We start from the raw sequence: 23,317 nt of genomic DNA on the forward strand, positions 1-23,317 counted from the left end.
AAATAATAATAAGCGTAACATTAGCATTTTGATTACGTAGCCAGTTTCACAAAATTTTCAAGCAGATAATAGAAATATTAATCAGTTTGTCCCGTAACTAATTTTCAAAACTATATAAAATCACAAATCTTTTAAGATTTCATGGCCCAGTGTGAAATCTTTTATCGTATTATTGTATTCAAAAATAACTTTTTTATTTAACAATAGAATATAAATCACTAATAATACAAACTGTATGTACTTTGTATTCTCAAAACAAATTTCGAAATTACCGTTACTAGCGCATTTCAAAACGATCGCATTAGTTTTACCAACTCTTCATTTGACCATCCATTGACATAATAAAATTACTATTTAAAATGAAATAAGTAGACTTTTCCCTGAGTAATGTCAATTAGATTCGAATTAAATGTTCCCCGTTTTAAATGTTGGTTGAGTAAATAGGCCAACACAGGAAGAGCACAGCCCACTTTTCTCAGTTAAATTAGCTTACAGAACAGGTAACTCTCTGAATTTTCAAACGCTGAAAAGTTAACTTCGCTATTTAGTATTTAAACTTTAAGAATAAATATTTGAGACCAGTTCCCACTGATGAATTTAACGGTCTGAAATCCATCTGAATGAGGCATCTTCGAAAAGTATTAAAGAGATCTGACCCTTATAGAAAACTTCTGTTAGCTTTTAACTTAAATTTTAAATTGGATTATTATTGGAAATTATTACTATAGAATAACTGGAGTATTTAATTCACTAAATAATTTATGCTTGTTTATATGTTATAATGTCTATGCTTTTCTTTCGTAAAGGTAAGAAAATTTCATTCTAAATTTACATTTCGATTACATATTTTATTAATTTACTATTTATATTTTAATATTTTTTTTAATCTATTTAATTTACAGACGTAGATATTCACATATAAATATAATATTTAATCATGTAATCCCATCTTGATTGTTGTTCGATTTATTAGAAAACGTAAGCTTTTCTTTGAGTTTTTAGATACATGAATATTAGGTGAATGCACAAATGCAGCCATTGTACAATAAAAAACTTAAAAAAAAAATAGGTGTATAATGGAGAAAGTAAAAAAACGTTCAATCTGATTGATAATTTATCACAATAATTTCCACCAGACAATTATATACTAAATGTTAAACATAAGATGGCAAAAAAAAAAAAAAAAGAAAAAAAGAACTTCACCTGCATGTGAAAAAAAAAATACAACACAAGTAGATGATTAAATTTATGGAATAAAAATTTTTATGAATATATCAGCAATTTTTTAAAAAAAAATTTTTAATTAAAAATAATGGAAATCAAATGATAAAACTATACATCCTTATTAATATAAAGTAAAAATAAATAATTAATAAAATATTAATCATATGATTAATATTTATATATTATATTATACAAAAATTATATTAAATTATTATGGAAAACATTGTATAGGGATGTGATTTCCGGGAACATGAAAATAAAATAATAATAATAATAATAAAAAGAATCTGAAGTAGGGAAATCAAATGTTATCTCCGGATTAGCCGGGGCAGTTCTGCATTTTGACTGCTTTTTCTAGAATAAAAAAGTGTTTTCAGAATTTATCTCGTATTCGGTTTATTTTTTCGAATTACCCTAGATTTCGCTTAAAAATAAATTATTCATATTAAAATGAAGATGAAGCAGAAACAGAATCATTTCAAAATAATGTTAATAAAAACAGTTACTTTTTAATAAAAGCGAATTTACTTTAGTACATACCAGACGTCCCGGATTAGCCGAAACAGATCTTTTTTTTATATATATATACTGATAGAAAAATAGTTTTGAATAAAAAGAAATGTCTCCTATTTGAATAAAATGCTCTAGATTGTGTCAACTTATACGTAATAAATAATTCATATATATAATAATGAATGTCCTAATGTCATAAAAAAGGATGAGCTAAATTCAGTGATGCAGTGAGAGTAAAGATCACCCGAGTCATAATATGATTTTTTAAAGCAAAATAATCAACATCAGTTACTTAGTAAGTGCAAATGGCGTCCGAGAATTGGTACTATCATTGCATCTTTACATCTTAAAAACAAGTCATACACATGCAAAAACAGAACTGGCGCTCAGGACAATTTAACGCTGCTCCCAGTTGCTACTCCACCGATTCTATTTATTTTCTGAAAATTAAGCTTTTTAAGAATTATTCTTTCAATCAGAGGCAAATTTAGATATTTTCTGACCCCAGACAGTGTACATTATGGGACCCTTCTTTTAATAAACTGGTCTATCTAGTTTCACACTGCAACGCATTTATAAGATTTTTTTTTTTGTAATCTTTATAAATTTAACATGTTTTAATTATTAAGTTTAATCTTTTTTTATTATATTAACTTTGAGCAAATTTATTCATTTTTATTTATCCATTATGAATTCATGCCACATTTTCAAGCTTATTATTATTGCAGATCCTCGATGGTCATTAGTATTCTACTAAGTGAATATAATGAAGCATACAGGAGCATCAACAATTATATTTGATAAAGTGTTAATATTAACCTAATATTGTATAATTCATAGATATAGTATTTATTAATACTCATTTATTTGATTAGAAAGAAAATATCGTTCTTTAATTGACCTGCTTGAGGCCTTTTCTCAACATAGTGGCCCTAAGAAACTGTCTAATCGGAAATCCAAAATTATTTTCACATTTTTTTTGTTTTGTTTTGTTTACTATAGAGTCCGATTTCCTTAATAGACAAATTAACGGGAAGGGAAAATAGTGAAAGTAATGGGCGACTACTTTATTCACATTTCTTTAACTTTTCCTGTATTTTTAAAAAAGATTAACTAAGTTATTGTATAATTTTTTTAACAAATTATTCTTCAGAATAAGTATGCGAGCTATCATAACCAATTTTCATTTCTGTAGCCAGTGTTCTGGATTGTAGTTCAGAAAATAAAATCACTTATCTTAAAACTAATACGATCAAACAAACTCCAATGATATACACAAATAAATGAAGAAACCAGCAACAAGAAACTTTGAAAAATATCGATAAGGAAACAAAAGAAAAGATAAAATCCACAAAACCACACACTTCATATTTCAGAAAAGAAAAAAATGCAGCACCCTCAAATGATGAACATTCAAATCGAATAAATAATAACTGTGAGTCCCTCCTCTTGCAAGTTGATTGAAAACACATGGCTTGGTGGTTCCTGCTCCCCTCCCTCCCTCTCAACCCAGGTGAGCTTCCATCTTCTCTGAAGGTTCTGATCTTCATTCTACCTCTACTTTCATTGTGCCCAAGAAGGTGCATCGCCCACCCTTCCTAACTCTCTCTCTGCATTCCTCAAATGATTTGTAGTTCTGTAAAAGATTTTCTCTCCAGTTTCTGCCAAGGGTCGAAAACATACCTTTGTTGTGTTTTATTCGTTTCTATCTAGACATTCACAAAGTATTCTTATAATATTAAGTGGCAAACAGTCAGAACTACTTGCACAGTTAGAAATATAACATTCATGCATATAACCGCTTTTAATAATTAGCTGGTTTGCCGGAAATATTGATTAAGTTTCATTTCACTTAATAGTCATTTTTGACGACTGGCTGGTTAGTAGGATATATTGATTATGTTTAACTTAAATCTCTTATATATAATCTGATGATCAGGAGTTTTCAGAAGAAAATTGAGTTTCAAGGCATCACACTGCCATCAGTTTTCGGTAATTGTGCATTGTCTCTCATGGTAATTCTGATTCCACATAAAAATCTTGCAGACAATCAGCAAAAAACTTACTTTAGTTTTCAACAAAAGAATATAATCACGTGATAAAATATTTCATGAAACAAAAAAATTAATTTGAAATTTATTGCATCAATGAAATTTAAAGTTAAAAATCAGGCAAACGTATTTTTTGAAAATTATCAAATTTCAGATAAAAATTGTACTGGAATTAAACAAGAATCATTAAAAAGCAATTTTTTAAAAATTTTAAAATGACATAAAATTAAATTTGCGCTATAATATTTTCGGAATTAAAGGCGGGAAAAAAATATCGCTTACTTTTCAATTAATTAAAACTTAAAAGAAGCACTTTCTCATCATCTTATGTATATCTATGGCATATTCTGTAGCTCCATATGTATTGTAGCTCCATATGTATTGTAGCTCCATATGTATTTTAGCTCCATATGTATTGTAGCTCCATATGTATTGTAGCTCCATATGTATTGTAGCTCCATATGTATTTTAGCTCCATATGTATTGTAGCTCCATATGTATTTTAGCTCCATATGTATTGTAGCTCCATATGTATTGTAGCTCCATATGTATTTTAGCTCCATATGTATTGTAGCTCCATATATGCAGCTCCATTTTTAATGCCATATTTATTAGCTAATGTTCTGTACAGAAGAGAGCTGACAAATTCACATTCAAGCATTTTCTTTTATGAGTAGATATAGAATTAATAGATGCATTGATGCCCATATTTTATGAAATAAATAGAAAAATTAATTTTCGTACATAAAACTGTGAATGGCCGAAAGAGGATGACATAATTATCAGACATGAGGAATAGATATTACTGATTGCTTTATGTTTATGCAAATATTACCACATGGCAAAAAGCAAATTTCACAAGAGGAAAAAAGCTAAATCGGGAGACAATAAGAAAAAAAAAATTATATGTATATACATTATGTCGATGATATTTTTTTTCTTGATACAGCAACTGATTTAAATCAAGAATCCATGTAAATTATTTGACAGATAGGAAAGTCATAGATAAATTAAATTAGAAAAAAAGTCGATCAATCAAAACTGTTGCTAATAAATTCAGAGTGGAGGAAAACGTTGCGTGACAATAGAAGAAAAGATTTTATGATACTGAAGCAGTAGAATCTAAAAGAAATATATTCACATATAGAATCCTAATGCAAAACATCAGTCAAAAATAGCTTTATGAAGTGTTTTATCCATTACTTTTTCGGTCCATCTACAGCTGCCCTAATTGCCATTTTTTTCTTAATCGAAAACCATTAATAAAAATTTCCCCTAAAAATCAAGGAATATATAGAAACATATAACACTAAAGTCATTCATCGTATATTGAATATTAAAACTAATAATCAAGTATACCAGTTTTAAGACTTTAATATCATTTTCAAGTCATAAAACACAACTGGAGCTGTTCTTTACCGTATGAAGGAAAAGCAAAATGCATAAATCAACCACTTAATATTTATAGAATTGTCAAAAGACATTTTTTGAACGATATAGGTATTTAAGTCGCGGCAGAAAGAGTTTTTATATCTGAAAGAATATATATATATATATATATATATATATATATATATATATATATATATATATATATATATATATATATATATATATATATAAATAACACCACCATATAAAACGCTATAAATAAAAATGAATATTCAGATTTGGTATCGCCATTTGCCACCTCCCATCCAGTTTTAACATAACGGATGGCATAATCAGGGCACAAACACTTCACCTTTGACAGCCTGTCCCTCCCTCTAATTGCGGTTTCATTGCTTTTTCTTCTCTTCATTTTATTTCTTTTTTATTTTATCATACGATAATATGACGTTTCCCACGCATCGAGCTCTAATATTACGTTCGCGAATACGTTTCAACTGTATTTCAGGTCAGGTCAAGGTTCCATGTTTTTTTTTCACCCTCTTGTGGCCAATGAGAGCTCGGATAAACAGAAAAAAGGGTGAGACAAATTCTTAAGAAACATTAAGCTTATCAAGTGTGGTCAGGTGGGCAGACGAATGAAATGTTCCGAAAAGGAGAACTCATTAGATTCAAATTTTGAGAATGCAAGAAACGTAAACAAGGTTTCTCTTTTCGATGACTCGCATTGCGTAATCCTCTGTACATGTTTACAGAACGACAGATAAACTTTTTGCCAGAAGAGACCTGCCCAGCTCAAGTTTGACTCATATGTATACGGCCCTTTATTCTTCAAGTTACAAAACGCAGAGGAAGAATATAAAAATGTGTTTACACAAATAAAATCATGTTAAAATTATTTGATATAGTAAAAGAAAACATTAAAAAAATCTTTACAGAAAATCCAAAATTGTAAACTTATGGTATTCATTTTTTTAAGAACAAAATGTGCCCGGTTTAGTCAAGCAAACAAAATTAACTCGGTTAAATCCATTACAATTTTTATGTTTCAAGCTACGTTCAAACCCGAACAATTAAGTTGAAATTGTTTCAGGTAGAAATGAGCAGAAACGAAATCGAGTTTTCGACAATATTACAGTTCTTATGATTCAAGCTACGTTCAAGCCCGAACAATGAAGTTGAAACCGTTTCAACTTAGAAGTGAACAGAAACGAAGTCGACTTTTCGACAATATTACAATTTTTATGTTCCAAGCTACCGTCAAGACCAAGCAATCAAGTTGAAATTGTTTCAGGTAGAAATGAATAGAAACGATATCGAATTTTCGACAATATTACAGTTCTTATGTTTCAAGCTACGTTCAAGCCCGAACAATGACGTTGAAACTGTTTCAAGTTAGAAGTGAACAGAAACGAAGTCGAGTTTTCGACAATATTACAATTTTTATGTTCCAAGCTACCGTCAAGACCAAGCAATCAAGTTGACATTGTTTCAGGTTAGACTTGCACAGAAAGAGAATCGAATTTTCCATAATATATCAATAGCAGCAAAAGTCAAAGAAAAAGCATAAATATTTTTTCGTACATGATTAAAAATTAACGCTTAATAGATTTTTTCGGTGAAATATTTCTGAAAACTTAAAATAACCTGGAAAAGTTGTTTGTTAACTGTCATCGATTTTAATGTATTAAAATAAAAATGTTATATTTATTTCTCTATCTGTTATTATTAAAAAAGGAGCGTGTATATATGTGTGTTGCTGTTCTGTAGCTCAGACCATTTAACCTAGAGCTACGAAATACAATACAATAATAGTACAATACTAATTAGAAGGGTGGAAATGTGCAAGTCAGAAGAATATTTCTTTTAAAATTTTAATTCGAATTTTATTCAATAAAAAAAACTAAATTTTGGCATTTTTTACAATAACTTTAAAAAATATTCTTGCACAAAAGTAATTTTTTCACCATTTTAAAACTCAAAGAAAATTTTGTTTTTTAATTACATTAATTTAATTGTCGTGTTATTTTTCTTGAATTTTAACAATATTTTAAAAATAACATTTTTGATAATTTTCAGCAATTACAGATTTTCAACAATTGAAATGTGTACGGCAGAGGAACACTTTTTTTGAAATTTTAATTCGAATTTTATTGAATTAAAAATTAAGCGAAATTTTGGAATTCCCAATAATTTTCTAAATATGCTTGCACAAAAATAATTCTTTCATTATTTTAACATTTAAAAAAAATTGTCTTTCTAATTGCATTAATTTAATTGTCATGTTATTTTCTTGAATTTTGACAAAATTTTAATAATACCCTTTTGCATAATTTTCAACAACATTTTTTATTGTTGCAATGAAACTGAAACCGTTTTCCATCAATCGTCGATTTTCTTCTGTAGCTGAAAACGAAGATAAAGGATTCTGTTTATTATCCAAGTAGTACGAATGAGAAATAAGAGTTCATTTAATTTTTTACAATAGTACAAAAGATAAAATGCATTAATTTGTTTTTACAAACTTAAAAATTTACTGTTTTCCTTCACAAAAACACAGAATGTTCCAAGGTTTTTGCAACGTAATCGTAAAGTAGTCAATATTCATAACTCAGCACAGTCAATATCATTAATAAAAGTTCAAATCAAAATGATTATTGAAATACCCGTTAAACAATAATAACATAAACATAAATGTCTTTAAACAAATTATCGAAATTTTTCTGTAGTTAATAAATTTTCATGTCAATTATAAATAAGTGTTGCTCTTTCCGACTTCTAGAAAGTAGCATTTAAAATTCATATCAACTTATTCAGTGCCAAATTTAAAATACAGACTTGCTATTAAGCATTTTTAAAATGCAAATTTATTTATTTTAATTTGAATATCAAAAAGAATTCAAGATTTGGTAATTTATTTGTAAACGAATAGTCTATAATTGCTTAAATGTGAAGACGAACTATTCTTAATAAATTACATAGTATAAATAAATTCATAAGTTCTTTTCTTATTGTTTAATATTACGAAAGTCAGACTGAAACCACTTAAGAAGCAATTTTTATTGTGAGGTTGAGGAAGAAAAACAAGAAATTACAAAAAAAAAAAAAAAAAAGATGAATAATTTTCCGCAACCTCCTCTGAGAACCTGCGAAAAAGGGAAAAAAGAGGGAAATTTATTCATAATAAGTTTAAAACTTTTCCTATTAAAAAATGTGAGTATAACAAGAAAGAAATTATATTACAAGCTAAAGAAGTTAAAACCATGAGGGACCCACCACGGAAACCTACTGGACGAAATAAATATAAGAAAGCGCGCATAAGACTTAACTTTCTCAACAAAGTTTTTCATCAACGTTCCATGCGACATCGCGTCACCATAAAAAGAGGTAAAAGGGTAGGCCATAAAAAAAAGGGCCACAGACATAAACAAAAAGAAAATGGAGGAAGAGAAAAAAGTAAATAAATAAATTACGTAAGGGCCATGCACTTGTTTATTATTAATTTCTCATAAAAAGCAGAGTATACAAGCCCTATCCCCTAAGCGCTAATCAACATTATATCTTATCCTTTTAAAAACTAGGATGCCCATTCCGACCATTAGGATAGTCTGACACAAATTGTCCCACTGTGGTTTCCGAGAGCCTTCTTTCTTATTTTGTTAGGGTAAATATATATAAAAAAGCAACAGCGCTGGAAGGAAGGAAAAAAGTTATTAAAAAAGCGCTGCAAATTAGCGAGGATAAAAACGTTATTTTTTCTCACCCTCCACGAATTTTTTCCCCTTGTAAAACATTAGTTATCCCTTTTAGGGAATATTTTTCATTAACGTCTGCGCACTCTACCTTGAGTCTACTTCCCCCTTATGAGTAATTTATCATATTAAACTCGCCCGTGAGGCAGCTAGTTATATTTCTTGTTTTAAAAAAATGAGACCACCCCCCCCCCCCCCCCTTATACGCTCGTAGGCTGCAGATGCGACAGCTCGGCTTCCTCGAGACAACGGACAATTTCCTTGAAGAATGACGAAAATGCATCTTTTGGTGTAAAGATGGAAAGTTTTTCTTTCTTTTCCCCACTTATTCTTTATTTTTCTCCTTAATTTTTTTCAAACAAGAAAGTATAGAAAATTATATCGTATTTGATCCAAAAAAAAAAAAATGTATCCTCAAAATACTTTGTTCTAGGTTTCTTTGTAATTATATAACGGTTTTAGTTTAGAAGAATATAAAAGAGAATGGATGAAAAATTCATATTGGTTTACTTATAAAATGTATAAAAAAATCGTTTGAGGGTGAAAAATGTCGTTTCAAAATATGCAAGTTAGGAGAAAAATATATAAGTTGCCTTAATGATTAAATCTTTAAAAATCAGGGATTTGAAAGAAAAAAAAATAAAATTTTTGATTAAGAGTTATCTCAGATTATATTAGGCCACTCAAGCTCACACACCCATGAAAAAACTTAACATCGTTTCTGCAAATTATTCAAACTTAAAAAGAAGCTATAACGTGCAGAAATCGATTAAAATAATAATAATAATTTATCTCATATTAAGCTTAAGCATGATAATTCGAAGATTCGAAAATTTATAATATATGAATTAAGATTGCCACACAGACTATATTTGAAGTGCTGTATTATTTTATTTATAGTTCGTTAATATTTTAAAATAGTCTACAATATTATATGAATATGAACATTTTAGAATTTTTCACCGATTTTACACTTTTGCAAAATATGTATCAAGAAAAATTAGTGCACGAAATGTCGATTTTTGTCAATACATCAAATATTTTTTAATTAAATTCTTAATTTCTAAAACGTTTTTCCTTTCATAACTAATTTGAATTTTATTCTACGTTTATTTTTAAGAAGTGACAATTATTTTTATATTTAAATAATTTTCATTTTATGACTATCTTATACGTTAAAAGATATTTGTTCAAATTTTAAATGTTGGCAAAATCTTTCACGAAAAACTTCATAAATTAAAGTTTAATATATATTTTCATTCAAATTTGGTATACTAATTTTTCAGTATGTTCTACAGCCTCTGAAATACAGAATAAGCATTCTGTACATTTACAAAAAAATTTATATTATTTGTATTTCGAATTTATCAGCATTTAAAGATAGAATTGAAACACAGCTTATTTCTCAGTTCAGAAATTAAATAATATATCTCTTATCTTCAAAATGTTGAATATATCATTTGCTAAACTTCTGATCAAAGCCAAAAAATCATATTTTTTTTCAATTTACAAAACTCCTTTGGCCTTTAACTATTTTTGTTTCATAGGTATTTTTTTTTTCAATCTATAATATGAAGAAATTGAAAAAGATTATTTAAAAACATTTTTAAAAAATTTATTCAAAAATTCAACCTTAAGGTAATCACATATCTAGCATTACTTACTTACTCATTTTATTTTTGAATGTATTAATATTTTTTTTATCAGTGCATGAAAAAATATATCATTTAATGTTTTAATTGAAAAAAATGCCTGCAGAAAAATCAAAACTAAAAAAAAATTAACTGCATATAATTGTAGCTATAATTATATTAGCTTTGAAAATAACAAAGAAATTAAATAGATTGGATTTTCTAAATTTCAGAAACACAAAAATATTGAAAAAAAGAAATTCTCCATAAAAACAATAATCACTTTAAATGAGTAATAATACGATTTAAATACTGTAGCTTGAAATGCTTGATATTAAATTTTAACAGCATTTCTATTTCATATTAGTTGACAATGTATTCATTATTCGAAATTACAAGCCAGAGATATTAAAGGTTTTCAGTTTTAAATTTAAATCAACAAATGTTCAAAAAACAATAAACACAATATAATTCCGTGAACAAAATATAAAAAACATAAATCAACTTTACCGAAATATAGGCAAAAAAGAAGCAGAAAAATTAATAAAATCAGCCATCGTTTCGTAGCTTGAATGTTATTAAATATTTATAATACAGATCAATAAACAAGGCCATTAAGTTAATTGCACTTCACCTAGCAGAGTAGTATTCTGGCTTCTTTTTTTCAGGTCATCTTCTGATAAGGCATCGAATCAACAATCTTAAAAATGTTTTTCCCCCTATACGACCTTATTTGGTATCAAACATAGTTTATACAAGCATTCATCCCGGTAAAAATGACAAAGATTTCTTTGTATTTTTACATATATTTATTTGACTTATTATATCTTTTATGAAATAAAAGAAAATCCAAGCAAAGTATTTTCTAAATCCTTAAAAGAAAACTAACATAAATTCAAATTAAAAATATATACAGTTGTAGAAACTTTTGCGTTTGTCTAATTCAATCATTTCTTTTTTGATTAAATAGTTTGATTATTGAATTTTAAAATTCACATGATGCACAGTATTTTCAAATATTTTTTTTCTTCTTACTATTTTTCTTTCTTTAACATTCTAACTTCCTGGTAAAAACTGCTAAATAACTAAACATTCTTAAAAATTTTCCATCATTTTGAAATTACTTAATTATTACAATTTTAAATGTCAATGATTTTGATAATTCAAATTAGTGGATTTTTAACATATGAGGGGAAAAAACCCGATATTCTGAAAAAAATTAATAAAAAAGTTCCCTCTAAATGCGAAAATCAATGAAATTTTTTATATTAAACAGAATTAAATGTATCGAAACATTAAATATATTTAAATTTAAGATCATAGAATCTGAAAAAAATCAACTGTGGGATCATTTTGTGAAACTGAATTCGGGATTTCTATTACTGGAAAAGTTTATATGAAACAAATGAATAATAAAAAAAAAATACATATTTCCTGTGAAGAAATAATAAATGTGTTCTAAAGGAGTAAAAACTCTTAGCATTCATTACAGCTTTTATATACATTTGTTTAATTCTTCTTTTTAAAATTATCATCATAAATTCTAACAATTGTCTTTTGTGTTAAAACGCACAAATTAAAATAAACAAATAAAAATCCAAATGAGACTGTGAGCTGATAAGAGAATAAAAGCTGGGAGGTGAGCTGAGACCTTTAGAATAAATTTTTTTCTCTTTAAAATTATGCAGGTAATAATCAAGGCAGTTTTGTTTTCGAAAGGATATGCACTGAAAAATTTTATCAGTTACGATTAAAATACATAAAAGTAATCTATAGAAAAAGACATTAATAGATCTAAAAATAAATTATAATATTTTCGCAATAAAAATTTACATTTTTGTTAACATTCTTTTTTAAATCTCGTTTTAAGGTATATTTATAATTATAATAATTGACTGGTTTTTGTATTATTTCTGAATATTTTTGTTCGTCGAATTCTCAGCAGATGTCCCAAAAATACGAGCTGCAAACCATAGAAATCCATAATTAATATTCAAGAAATAAACTAAGATTGTTATTTTTCATGAATTCCAGCTAAATAAAAAAATATGTAAGTGCCATAAATATATATAGCCTGAACTGAATGAATTATCATAATCACAAAGATGTAGATAATATTTCTCTGTGTTTTTTTTATTCAAGAGTCAAGTAACTCTGAAATTAACAGCAACTATCATACTAATAAAACATCAAAAATATACTAGTTATGATTTCTATTAACTAACTCATTGATAACCAAAAATTATAAGTCCATATACTTTTTAAAACATACCACCTTTTACTCTCTTTGACTGTAGAATTTTATATTTTCCCAATTGACAGCTCAAAAACTTTCAAATTAATAGCAGAAATCTACGCAAAATAGCATAAAAAAATTAAATGTACACTATTTAAGATTGCTACTTTCCTATAAATCACAAGCAGCTACAATTCAATAATTTTTCTTACTTTTATCTTACTTTAATGTTTTATATTTTCGAGATTGGCAGATCAAGAAACTCTCAAATAAACAGCAATATCAAAATGAGAAAACATCATAATTCAAGAAAGTCTTAGATGGGGGCTACAATTTACATAAAACTTTTCATTTCCATCTCTCTCCAGCCTTAGCAATTTTTTTATTTTGCATTTTAATGAATGAAAAATAAAGAAAATTCTTATTAAAATAAATGAAAACTTCCGCAACAGAAAGGGTTTTACTTGTAGATGACAATCCCCTAAAATAACCTTAATTATTCATTTACCATCTCTCCTGGATTGCTTCCGCTCTTGCCTTAAGTTTCCTTTTTTGTTTTGCCTTTTCGCAACTAAAGGGTGAACAAACTCTCAAATTAATTCAATTACTCTCAATAATTCAAATTAATTAATAAAAAATGAACTTAAAAATAAGAAAGTTTATTATTAAGAAGGACTTTACTTATGTGTCTGTTTCCTCACCAATCACCAACAATTATAAATTTATAATTTTTTATAGATTCCCTCTTCTGCTTTCAGTAATAACATCTTACATTTTCCCAGATGGAAAGTCAAGAAATTCTCAATTTAACAATAAGAAAATATCAAAATGCAGGAATGCAAGAAAGAAGTCACTACCATGTAAACCTCCAACAATTAGAAAGTTATCATCCCTGAACAGATTTTTCTCCTCTGTTACTAGTGGGTCTGTTTCTTCACCAATAATTACAAATTCACATTTTTTTTATAGATTTCCCTCTTCTGCTTTCAGCATTCTTTAACATCTTATATTTTCCCAACTGGTAAGTCAAGGAATTCTCAATTTAACAATAAGAAAATATCAAAATGCAGAAACGCTAAAAAAGAAACTAAAGTCATGTAAACCGTCAATAATTAGAAATTTACCATCCTTGTAACATTTTTCTCCTATGTCTCTAGCTTTTTTTGATATTTTACATATTCTCAATTGACTGGTTAAGAAACTCTCAAATTAATAGCAACATAAAAAATATGAAAATATCATCATTAAGGGGAGTTTTGCTTGTAGCCCTACTCCCTCACAAATCATCAACAATAACGAATGAATCATCTCTTTCAGATCGCTCCCTTTTGCCTTTATATTTTTTTAATTTTTACATTTTCTCAATTAACAGGATCAATAAACTCTGATAATAATATAAAACTTAACAATAAGAAAATGTTCCAGTTCAAGAACACACTACTTATGTAAGCTAATGCCCCATAAATCACCAACAATTACAAATTTACCATCCCTTCAAGTTTTCTCTAGCTTTCTTCGATATTTTACATTTTCCCAATTGGCAGGTAAAGAAACTCTCAAATTAACAGCAACATAAAAAAATGAAAACGTCATCATTCAAAAGAGCTTCGCTTGGGGTCTTATTCCCTCACAAATCACCAACAATAACAAATTGACCATCCCTCTCAAATTGCTCCCCTTTGCCTTTATCTTTCTTCGATATTTTACATTTTCCCAATTAATAGGCCCGAGAACTAAGGAACTAAGGAAATGCTAAGGAACTTCCGAACTAAGGAAATGCTCTAGTTCGGAAACACGCCACTTATGGAAGCTAATGCCTCATAAATCACCAACAATTACAAATTTACTATTCTACGATTTTATCTCTCCTGTCTATAAGTTTCTTTGGTATTTTGCATTTTCCCAATTAACAAATTAAGAAACTCTCAAATTAACAGCAACATAAAAATATGATAATGTCATCATTCAGGGGAGTTTTGCTTGCAGCCTATTCCCTCACAAATCACCAACAACAACAACAAACTGACCATCCATCTGAGATTATTGCCATTTGCCTTTATCTTTCTTTAATGCTTTACATTTTGCAATTAATAGGCTCAAAAAAAAAAAAACTCTGAAAATAATATGAAACTTAATAATAAGAAAATGCTCCAATTCAGGAACACACCACTTATGGAAGCTAATGCCTCATAAATCATTAACAATTACAAATTTACCAACCCTTTAAGATTCCTCCCCGCTGTCTCTAACTTTCTTTATTATTATACATTTTCCCAATCGACAGTTTAGAAACTCTCAAATTAACAGCAACATAAAAATATGTAAAGGTCATCATTCAGGGGAGCTTTGCTTTTGGCCTTATTTCCTCACAAATCACCAACAATAACAAACTGACCATCCCTCTCATATTTCTCCCTTTTGCCTTTATCTTTCTTCAATATTTTAAATTTTCACAATTAATAGGCCCAAGAAACTCTGAAATTAACATCAAAATTAACAATAAGAAAATGCTCCAGTTCAGAAACACACCACTTATGGAAGCTAATGCCTCATAAATCACCAACAATTACAAATTTACTATCCCTCTTAGATTTCTCTCCCCTGCCTTTATTCATAAATGCAACGCGTCGAACCGAACTATCAAAGCTCACCAAAATGTCCCTCATATTACCTCAGGCAGATTTCAAGGTAGATCTAACGGTTATGCGGAGCAACTCCGGTAACTGTCGAGCTCTGCGGCTTTTGTGAGAATTAATGTCCCCGTATTGTCAACAGCCACGGATTCAGTGGGGGAGGGGGGGGCACAATCCCTTGCCGTGCTGTCGTTTCATAATAGAACGACAGATGTTCCATGGACCCACTTGAAATTGTCGAAAAAAGTGTGTTACGTACTGTGGTCCAACTTTTACTTGCACTTTCCCATATTCACATTTCAGTTTAATAGTTTCGAATATGAATTAATTGGCAATCAAGAAATTATAAAATGAAATCTTACATTAGAAGATCCTGACATTAAAATTTTACTCATTTTTCAATTTTTACTAAATATAAAGACCATCTGTGCTCAATGTAAATTTAATCCTTTATTACCAAAGTTAATCTACCAACATTTTTTTAATTATAGGTTTGTTACAGAATAACTTCGCGAAAGATGAAAATATTTTTAATTAATTAAACTAAATTAATAACTTAAAAAATGTAAAAAAAAAATTAAAAATTATTTTAATTTTTGCATTTATTTGTCATTTACTACCTAGTAACATTCTCAGCCTAGCGCTAATCGTCAGGAAGTGTGGTCATATTAGGAATATAGAAAACACCGATTAATACTACTTATCAAATTTATAGATAACATTTTTGATTAAAATTGTACTTTTAAGTACAACAAAATATAAAAGTTTTTTTTTCAACAAAAATATTTGATGTAAAACATTTATTTCAAATGGTTTAAGGATAGAAATAAATAAAATATTACATTATAATAAGTAAAAATATAAATTCTAAATACAACTGAATACTAATATTTCACATTAATTTATTATCATTCTTTTCTAGGAAATTTAAATAAACATAAATAATTACAAGATTTTAAATTTTAAAATTCAAATCCCGATCGTCTGAAAAGAACTCATAATGAAACAATTTTACAGATCCGTCTGATGACGGTATTTTTAGCAGTTAATAATATTTTATATTTCTTTTTCTGATAAAATAAGGTAAAATCTGAAAAATTCCTTAAAAGAGCTTCTATATCAAATATACTTATTGCTAGTAAGCGGGGGAAAAAAACAAAACAAAAAAAAAAAAAAAATAAATTTTCCCCCCTTGAAATTATTAGATATAAGTCACATTATGACATTATCTTATCTTATGACATTAAAAAAGATATTTCTCGATTACAAATAATAAAATGAATTATACTTTTTGAAAATATAAATTACGTCTAATAAATTAAAATTAAGAATATAATTATTTATATTATAAAATATATCACCAAAGTTTTAGGAAATCTAATTTCATTTTTATTACAGGAACTATTAATATATCATGTGATTTTATAAACAGTCTCAAATATTAAGAAATAGATTACATATTAATGCATTAATAGTTTTTAATACATAACTATTATTATATTTTATATTAAGCAATCTTGAATGTAAAATATTTTATTTATTTTGTCCCATTATACATGTATTTTATTTTTGTTCTAATTTATTTTTTTTTCAAAATAAATATTTTGAAACAGTTCTTAAATTGTCCTCCATAATTTTTGTCTTATTTTTTTAATACTACAAAAATATTGATTAAATAAATACATTTTAAAAAATAACAAACGGTTTTTTTCCCATTATTTTTGCTAATTACCGACGAGGAAACTAACAAAAAATCTTTTCAAATAAAAGTAAATGCATTTAAAGGTTAAGTGAAATAATAATGAACTTATTAAGTTTTGTTTTTTTCTTCTTTTCTTATTTATAAAAGAGAAAACCGCAGACTAATATTTTTTCGGAAAAATTCCCCAAGCGAAGAAATATGTAAAGGAAGGAAGTAACGTTTATATAAATAGCAAAGAAAAAATGAAACAAAATAACCGCAAACGAATCAGCAAGTCGAAACATTTAAGTTTTTAAGAAGAGGGACCGCGAGAAAGGGAGTTAGGGTTTCAGGAAGTGTTGAAGTTTCTAAAAGCCTGGAGTACGTCGAAACGAAGTATCTTTGACACTTCAGTCTAAGCCCTTACTCCCCCCCCCCTCATTGAAGAAACAAGTTCATTTAATGCTACTATTTTATTTATTTATTTTTCTTTCAATTTATGGCTTTTCCAGATTGTTCGTTCTTACTTTTATTAATAATTTATTGGATGTTTTATATCAAATTAAGGATGATATTTTAAATCATTCATTAGTATTTTACTTAGAATTTTTTATTTAAATTAATAGATTTTAATTTTTTTTTCTTACATTAATTCATTCAAAGTTTGTTGAGAAAATAACGAAGGACATTTATTAGATAAACTGCAGGATGAACTAAAATCCTTTAATCTATATCGTTTTCACATTTATTTGTGATGATTTTTCAACTTTGTGAGATACTATAATCAAGACTGAAAAGATAAAAATGGTAATATAGCAAATAAACTTTTATTGGTTTAACAATATTTCTAAAAAAAGAAAAAACTTCACTTTTTTTCATAAAATTTTAATAATAATTGTTGAGTCCAAATTATTATAACTTAAATTATTAATGCTTATTTAAATTTGCAATAGTTATCTGTACTTTCAGATAATGATTTAAAAACATTTCATTGAAAGCAATTAGGAAGTCAATATTACCATTTAAAACATCATTAATACATTAATTATACATTCATCCATTCGTTTCATGGGAGCTATTAATAAGAAAGATAAAAGCCGCATGAAAATTAATTATAAATAATCGCACTTAATTGGAAACATTCCAGAAATTAGAAAGACAAAATTTTAATATCATTTATTAAGTTATCATTGAAGTCTAAAAAATTCATCATATTAAGTGTTTGCCTATTCGTTTTAGTGGAGTTTTTAATAACAAAACGTTAATGTATGCAGTGGGGAAAAAAATTTACATCCAATCTTGTAATTTTAGATTTATTAAAATTTTAAAACAAAAAAAAAATTAATAGATTCATTTTAGATTTTGTAAACTTATAGGGCAGTAAATTCGCGGATAGCGGATACAAAAATTCTGATGGACTGCTTTAATATCTGAAATATGAAAAAATGAATATTATCATAAAGTTGCTGTATGGAACATTTGTAATTACAAATAAAAAGAGGATAATTTTTTCTTTCTTCTTCTTTTATTTTTTAGTACATTCGTATGGCTGGAAATCAAAGCACACGCAACTGACTAATCTAAAGCAAATTAAAATAAGAGATAATAAAGTTGAATTAAATTATGAAATAATTTCGATTTACACTTTTTAAACACATAAATGGAGCGCGGAAGTAAATTAATACCTCAACACCACACAGCCTAACATCCGTCCTTTTACACTCAATATCTAAATGTTCTCATAATTCGTATAAAATTCTAAATAAGTCCATAAAGCATTTCACTTCGCTTGAATGACGATTAAATCCGACTGGATTCTATTTGCATATATATCGTTTTAATTAATCTGTAAAATGAATTTTAGTAATCCATAAAAGAAACTATTTAGTTCTCTATTTTATAGTTAAGTATTTTTTTTCATTTGTTGAAACATTTATTTGATTACCTGATTTTGCAATAAAAAATGCACTAAAAATATATAAAAGTGTAATTTATTTATTGCTGCTCATGCTTAATGTTTTTTTGGAGTCAAGGAAAGTGACTGCAACTCCTCAATAATTTTTCAGAAATGTATCATTATGATTAATAGAATAAAATAGAGAAAAATAAAGAACAGTATTAAGAAACAATAACTGCCGTAATTACAAAATATTTATACATTTTTTTCCACCAGCATTAAAATTTATTACCCTGTCTTCGCTGCTTTTTTTCCCAAAGTTTTTTAGATTATCAAAAACTTTGAAAAAAGAAGGAATTTAATTTAGATTAACAGCAATAATGATAAAAATAACATAAATAAAATATTTCATTAATCCATAATAAATAAATGGATTGATAAAAAAAAAAGTAAGACTATTTTACAAGAAGCTCTTAAGAATTGGTTTTTGGCTAAAATATGAAGTGAATCATTAGATAAAATTTAACAAGTCAGAATGTTTTTATGAATAAAATATCAGAAAATTATTTTGTTTACAAATTTTATGAATTTAAATAAAAATAAATAGTCGAGGTTAAATTGTTTTTTTGGATAAATATTATAATCGTAGTCAATATAAAATTAAAAACTATTATTCAATAAATTACAAAAATATTTTGGGTACAATACATTAAAATCATTTTTATCCTTCATTTCGAAAAATTTACGAGATTTGCAATTGTGAATTATATTCGCCAAGACCATAGAATGCTATCCAGAATTTAAAGAAGAAAAGTGTTATGTTGATCAGATTCTTTTACAAGTTACACTCTCTTTTGCAAAAGCATAAAAACAACATGCACAATTTTCTTTAATTTAATTGCTTTAACTTTCCGTGACTTTTGAGGAAAATACATATTTTGAAGAAATAGAATATTTGCCATTGTATAAAAAAGGGCGTAAGAGAAGAGAAACTAGAAACCTCGCATTCTTAGAGGGGTGGGAAGGGGAGAGTTCAAAGGTCAGGAGGTGCATGTGGTTTTCTTCCGAATCAGGTTTGCGCGTTGTGCCAAAACAAATCACCTATCTGAACAGACACACAAAAAACCCCAACATATTGAATGTTTTTAATAAAAATACGATAACCATTCATTATCCACCCTTAAGCATAATATTTCATATAATTGTTAATAAAACTTTTTTTTTCTCCTCATTTCGTATTGTAAACAGTTGTTTTATGAAACAAATAAATTAGTTTTTTTAGTACTTCCGAGGAAAGTATTTATTTTACAATTTAATGAATATTAAAAAAGAATAAGACAAAAATACCGCGACAAGTTGTTGGTCAATAATTCAACAAAAATTACTTTAAAACATTTTTGTTAATTTTATGATTGAAGATAGAGAAGAACAATTAATATTTTTACAGATTCGATTCCAATTAAGTTCATAAATATTTGATCCAGATCAGATTAATATCCATTATAATTTATTTAATTACATTGTATTTATTTTTGTATTGTATGAAATCATACATTATAACTGTTGAAACAAAACAATAAAAAAAAAGGAAAGAAATGAAATTATGCTAAAGAATCAATAATATAAAAAGCATAGAAAAAATTTTCAACATATATATACATTTAAAAGAAAACTTTCTAATTGCATAACTTATGGTGAAGTTAAAAAAAAATCGGTAATAAAATACTGAATAAACAGAAAATTATTATTTATCTAATAGGGGGAAAAAATACCTAAATAATTCTAGAAGCGTAATAAATAATTCTAATTCCTCCCGAAATCCTTTATTTAACCGAAACCCTGTTTTCCCACAAATTTTCAAATTATGTTCAAATGTTTCTGAGACCCCCTCACATAAAAAAAAAATAATAATCTCGCCAATAAATATTAAAGAATAAATAAATCAGAAAAAAAAGAGAGAAAAAATTTAAATTATTTCCTTCTCACTCAAGAAAGTTCTTATTTTAAAAGTTTCAAAAACATTATAAATACCCACGTGATTATAAAAAGTAAACAATATATAAACCATGTGTGTTAGAGGGGAAAAGAATACCTAAACATGCCCAAACAAATGTGTGCTTCATTTGACATTTGTTGTGACAGTGTAATATATTTTATTCAACAAATGTAGCGATATTGTTTGTTCTATTTTTTTCTGTTCTTTTTTATTCTTTCTCTTGGTTTTTGATATTTAATCCATGAGCGGAGACACACAAAATCCAACACACACACAAACAAAATTCCAACAACTTGAAGAAGCACTAAACGGTAAAAGGCAACTAATAATTTTTTTTTTTTTGCTCTGTTTTCATTTTAAAAAGAAGTAATAATAACTTATATTCCGGAAGTTTCGGAAGGCTTACCGTTTTTCCGGCGTGGATTTGGCTGTTTCCGTCTTTTACACCCGCGATCAGCCATCCTCTCATCTTGACGTCAAATAGTCGTCTTCGCTCCTCATCAGTAGTTTGTTTATTTAATGCGAGTCAAGAGTTCTTGTCCCTACGGCCCGAAAGTGAAAATTCAGGTTTCGGAATTAAAAATTATTCAATTAAAAAAATAATTACAAATTTAGCGGCAGATCGTTGGCAACCCAACCGATCATCCAAGCCGTGATGAAATTTTGTAAACAAACAGGACGACTTTTTTTTTCCCTCACTCAAAAATCAATTAGAACGTCAAATTATAGACGAATACGGGAAGCATTAGTGATGTTGTGAGCATGGTGCACATGAAAATTACGTTACTACACATAAAAACGTAAAATAAACAAAACAAACAATATTTTTAAAAACCGTGAAGCGATGGGGAAAAGGTTGGAAAACTGCTCGCAGCGTCACGAGCGGCGGCTAACTAATCAATGGTTTTCCACCGACTGGCGAGTCTAGCGGCCGCCATTGGCGGAGAAGAGAGCTGCATCCCATTGGATCATCATTTTGCACCTATCAGGTCGCCCCGCCCACTCGCCCAAAGACGTGAGTCACACATTCACAAAACTACAGACTTGGTGGCGGCTCCGAGATGGTCGGATAGCTGGTCTTTCTTCTCCGGCAAGTTATGTTTTCAAGGAAATTGCATCACATTCTTTTTCTGTTAGTTTTTCGCCTTTTTCAGAAATGGCGGTGCGCTCTTTTTTCTTTCTTTTTTTTTAAACAACGAATTCCGCATCCATTATTTTTTTTCTTCTTTTATCTGACGAAGCAGTCGGTTGCTTTTATCTTAAGTTTCCATAAATAGAAGTGGCATATAAAACGTGAGATTTTTTTTATTACTATTTTCTATGAATTGAATTAATTCTATTTCGAATGATTGATTTTTACAATTTTTTTTCTTTTTTTGGCTTTGCAATTGAAATTTGAGAGAGGACACCTGAACATTATTCTGCGAAATGCTGTATAATATTAATTACATCTTCTGGTAGTTTGAAATTTTCAAATTTCTTTTAATGAAATTTATTTTTCTCATTTTAATGTTATAGTTAAGAATGGGTTCTTTTTTTTCTTTATGATCGGAGACTCTCTCTAAGGTATTCTCTAAGTCTATGTGCATCTTTTTGGGGGGGGTGGGTATGTTATTATTATTATTATTTTGGTCATGGTAATATTATGCACAATAAAGTCAAAAAGAAAATGAAAATTTCAGATTCGGTTTCTTTTTCCCTCTTCTCTCTCACTCTCTCTCTTTTTTCTTTCGATTCTAAATATTGTTTTCAAACAATTTTTCTAATTTTTTAACATGTTGTAACAATATTATTAATATCTATTAATTTTACATGTTCACTTTCTGCATTTTTTTATTATATATAAAAATTAAAACTATATAAAATTTTTATCATATATTATGTATCAGATGAAATTGCATCAGTTAAATGTATCGTAATAAATTCTATCTGCATATATTGAGCAAATAAAAAAAAGAGAATTTATGTATAACAACACAATTTCTACTTGTAAAAGATTTTACAAAGTTTGACTTCTTGAAAAAGAAAGATCGCTCTTCCTACTCAAAGGAGAAGAAAGAGCGAAGACATACCAGACTCTTAGACAATAGTTGAATAAAATAAAAAGTCATCAGTTTAAAAAAAAGTCAGATTATTTGGAGGAATATAACGAATGAATCGATGAACAAAATGTTGCCTTTTCTATTATAATATTTATTTAAAGTTCAAAGGCATCTAATATAACAGTCATCTGAAACACCACTCTAGAATGAAATGAAAAAAAATATGACATTTTTTTTTTTTCTCTTTTTTCCTGTAGTTTAGCAAACAAATA

At 27.5% G+C, this 23,317-nt stretch overlaps 1 protein-coding gene across 1 annotated transcript in view; it reads right to left on the minus strand.

Annotated features, from left to right (window-relative positions):
• Positions 1-21,887, minus strand: part of LOC129985561 (zinc finger E-box-binding homeobox 1-like) — a 558,704-nt gene extending 536,817 nt beyond the window's left edge. Inside the window, exon 1 of the mRNA XM_056095373.1 lies at positions 21,410-21,887. Within this exon, the coding sequence (XP_055951348.1) occupies positions 21,410-21,464 (55 nt within the window). The 5' untranslated portion in view covers positions 21,465-21,887. The remainder of the gene's footprint in view (positions 1-21,409) is intronic.
• Between the last annotated feature and the right edge of the window lie 1,430 nt (positions 21,888-23,317).

Source organism: Argiope bruennichi, chromosome 1 (genome assembly GCF_947563725.1).
Source record: "Argiope bruennichi chromosome 1, qqArgBrue1.1, whole genome shotgun sequence".
In the NCBI taxonomy this organism is placed as follows: Eukaryota; Metazoa; Arthropoda; class Arachnida; order Araneae; family Araneidae; genus Argiope; species Argiope bruennichi.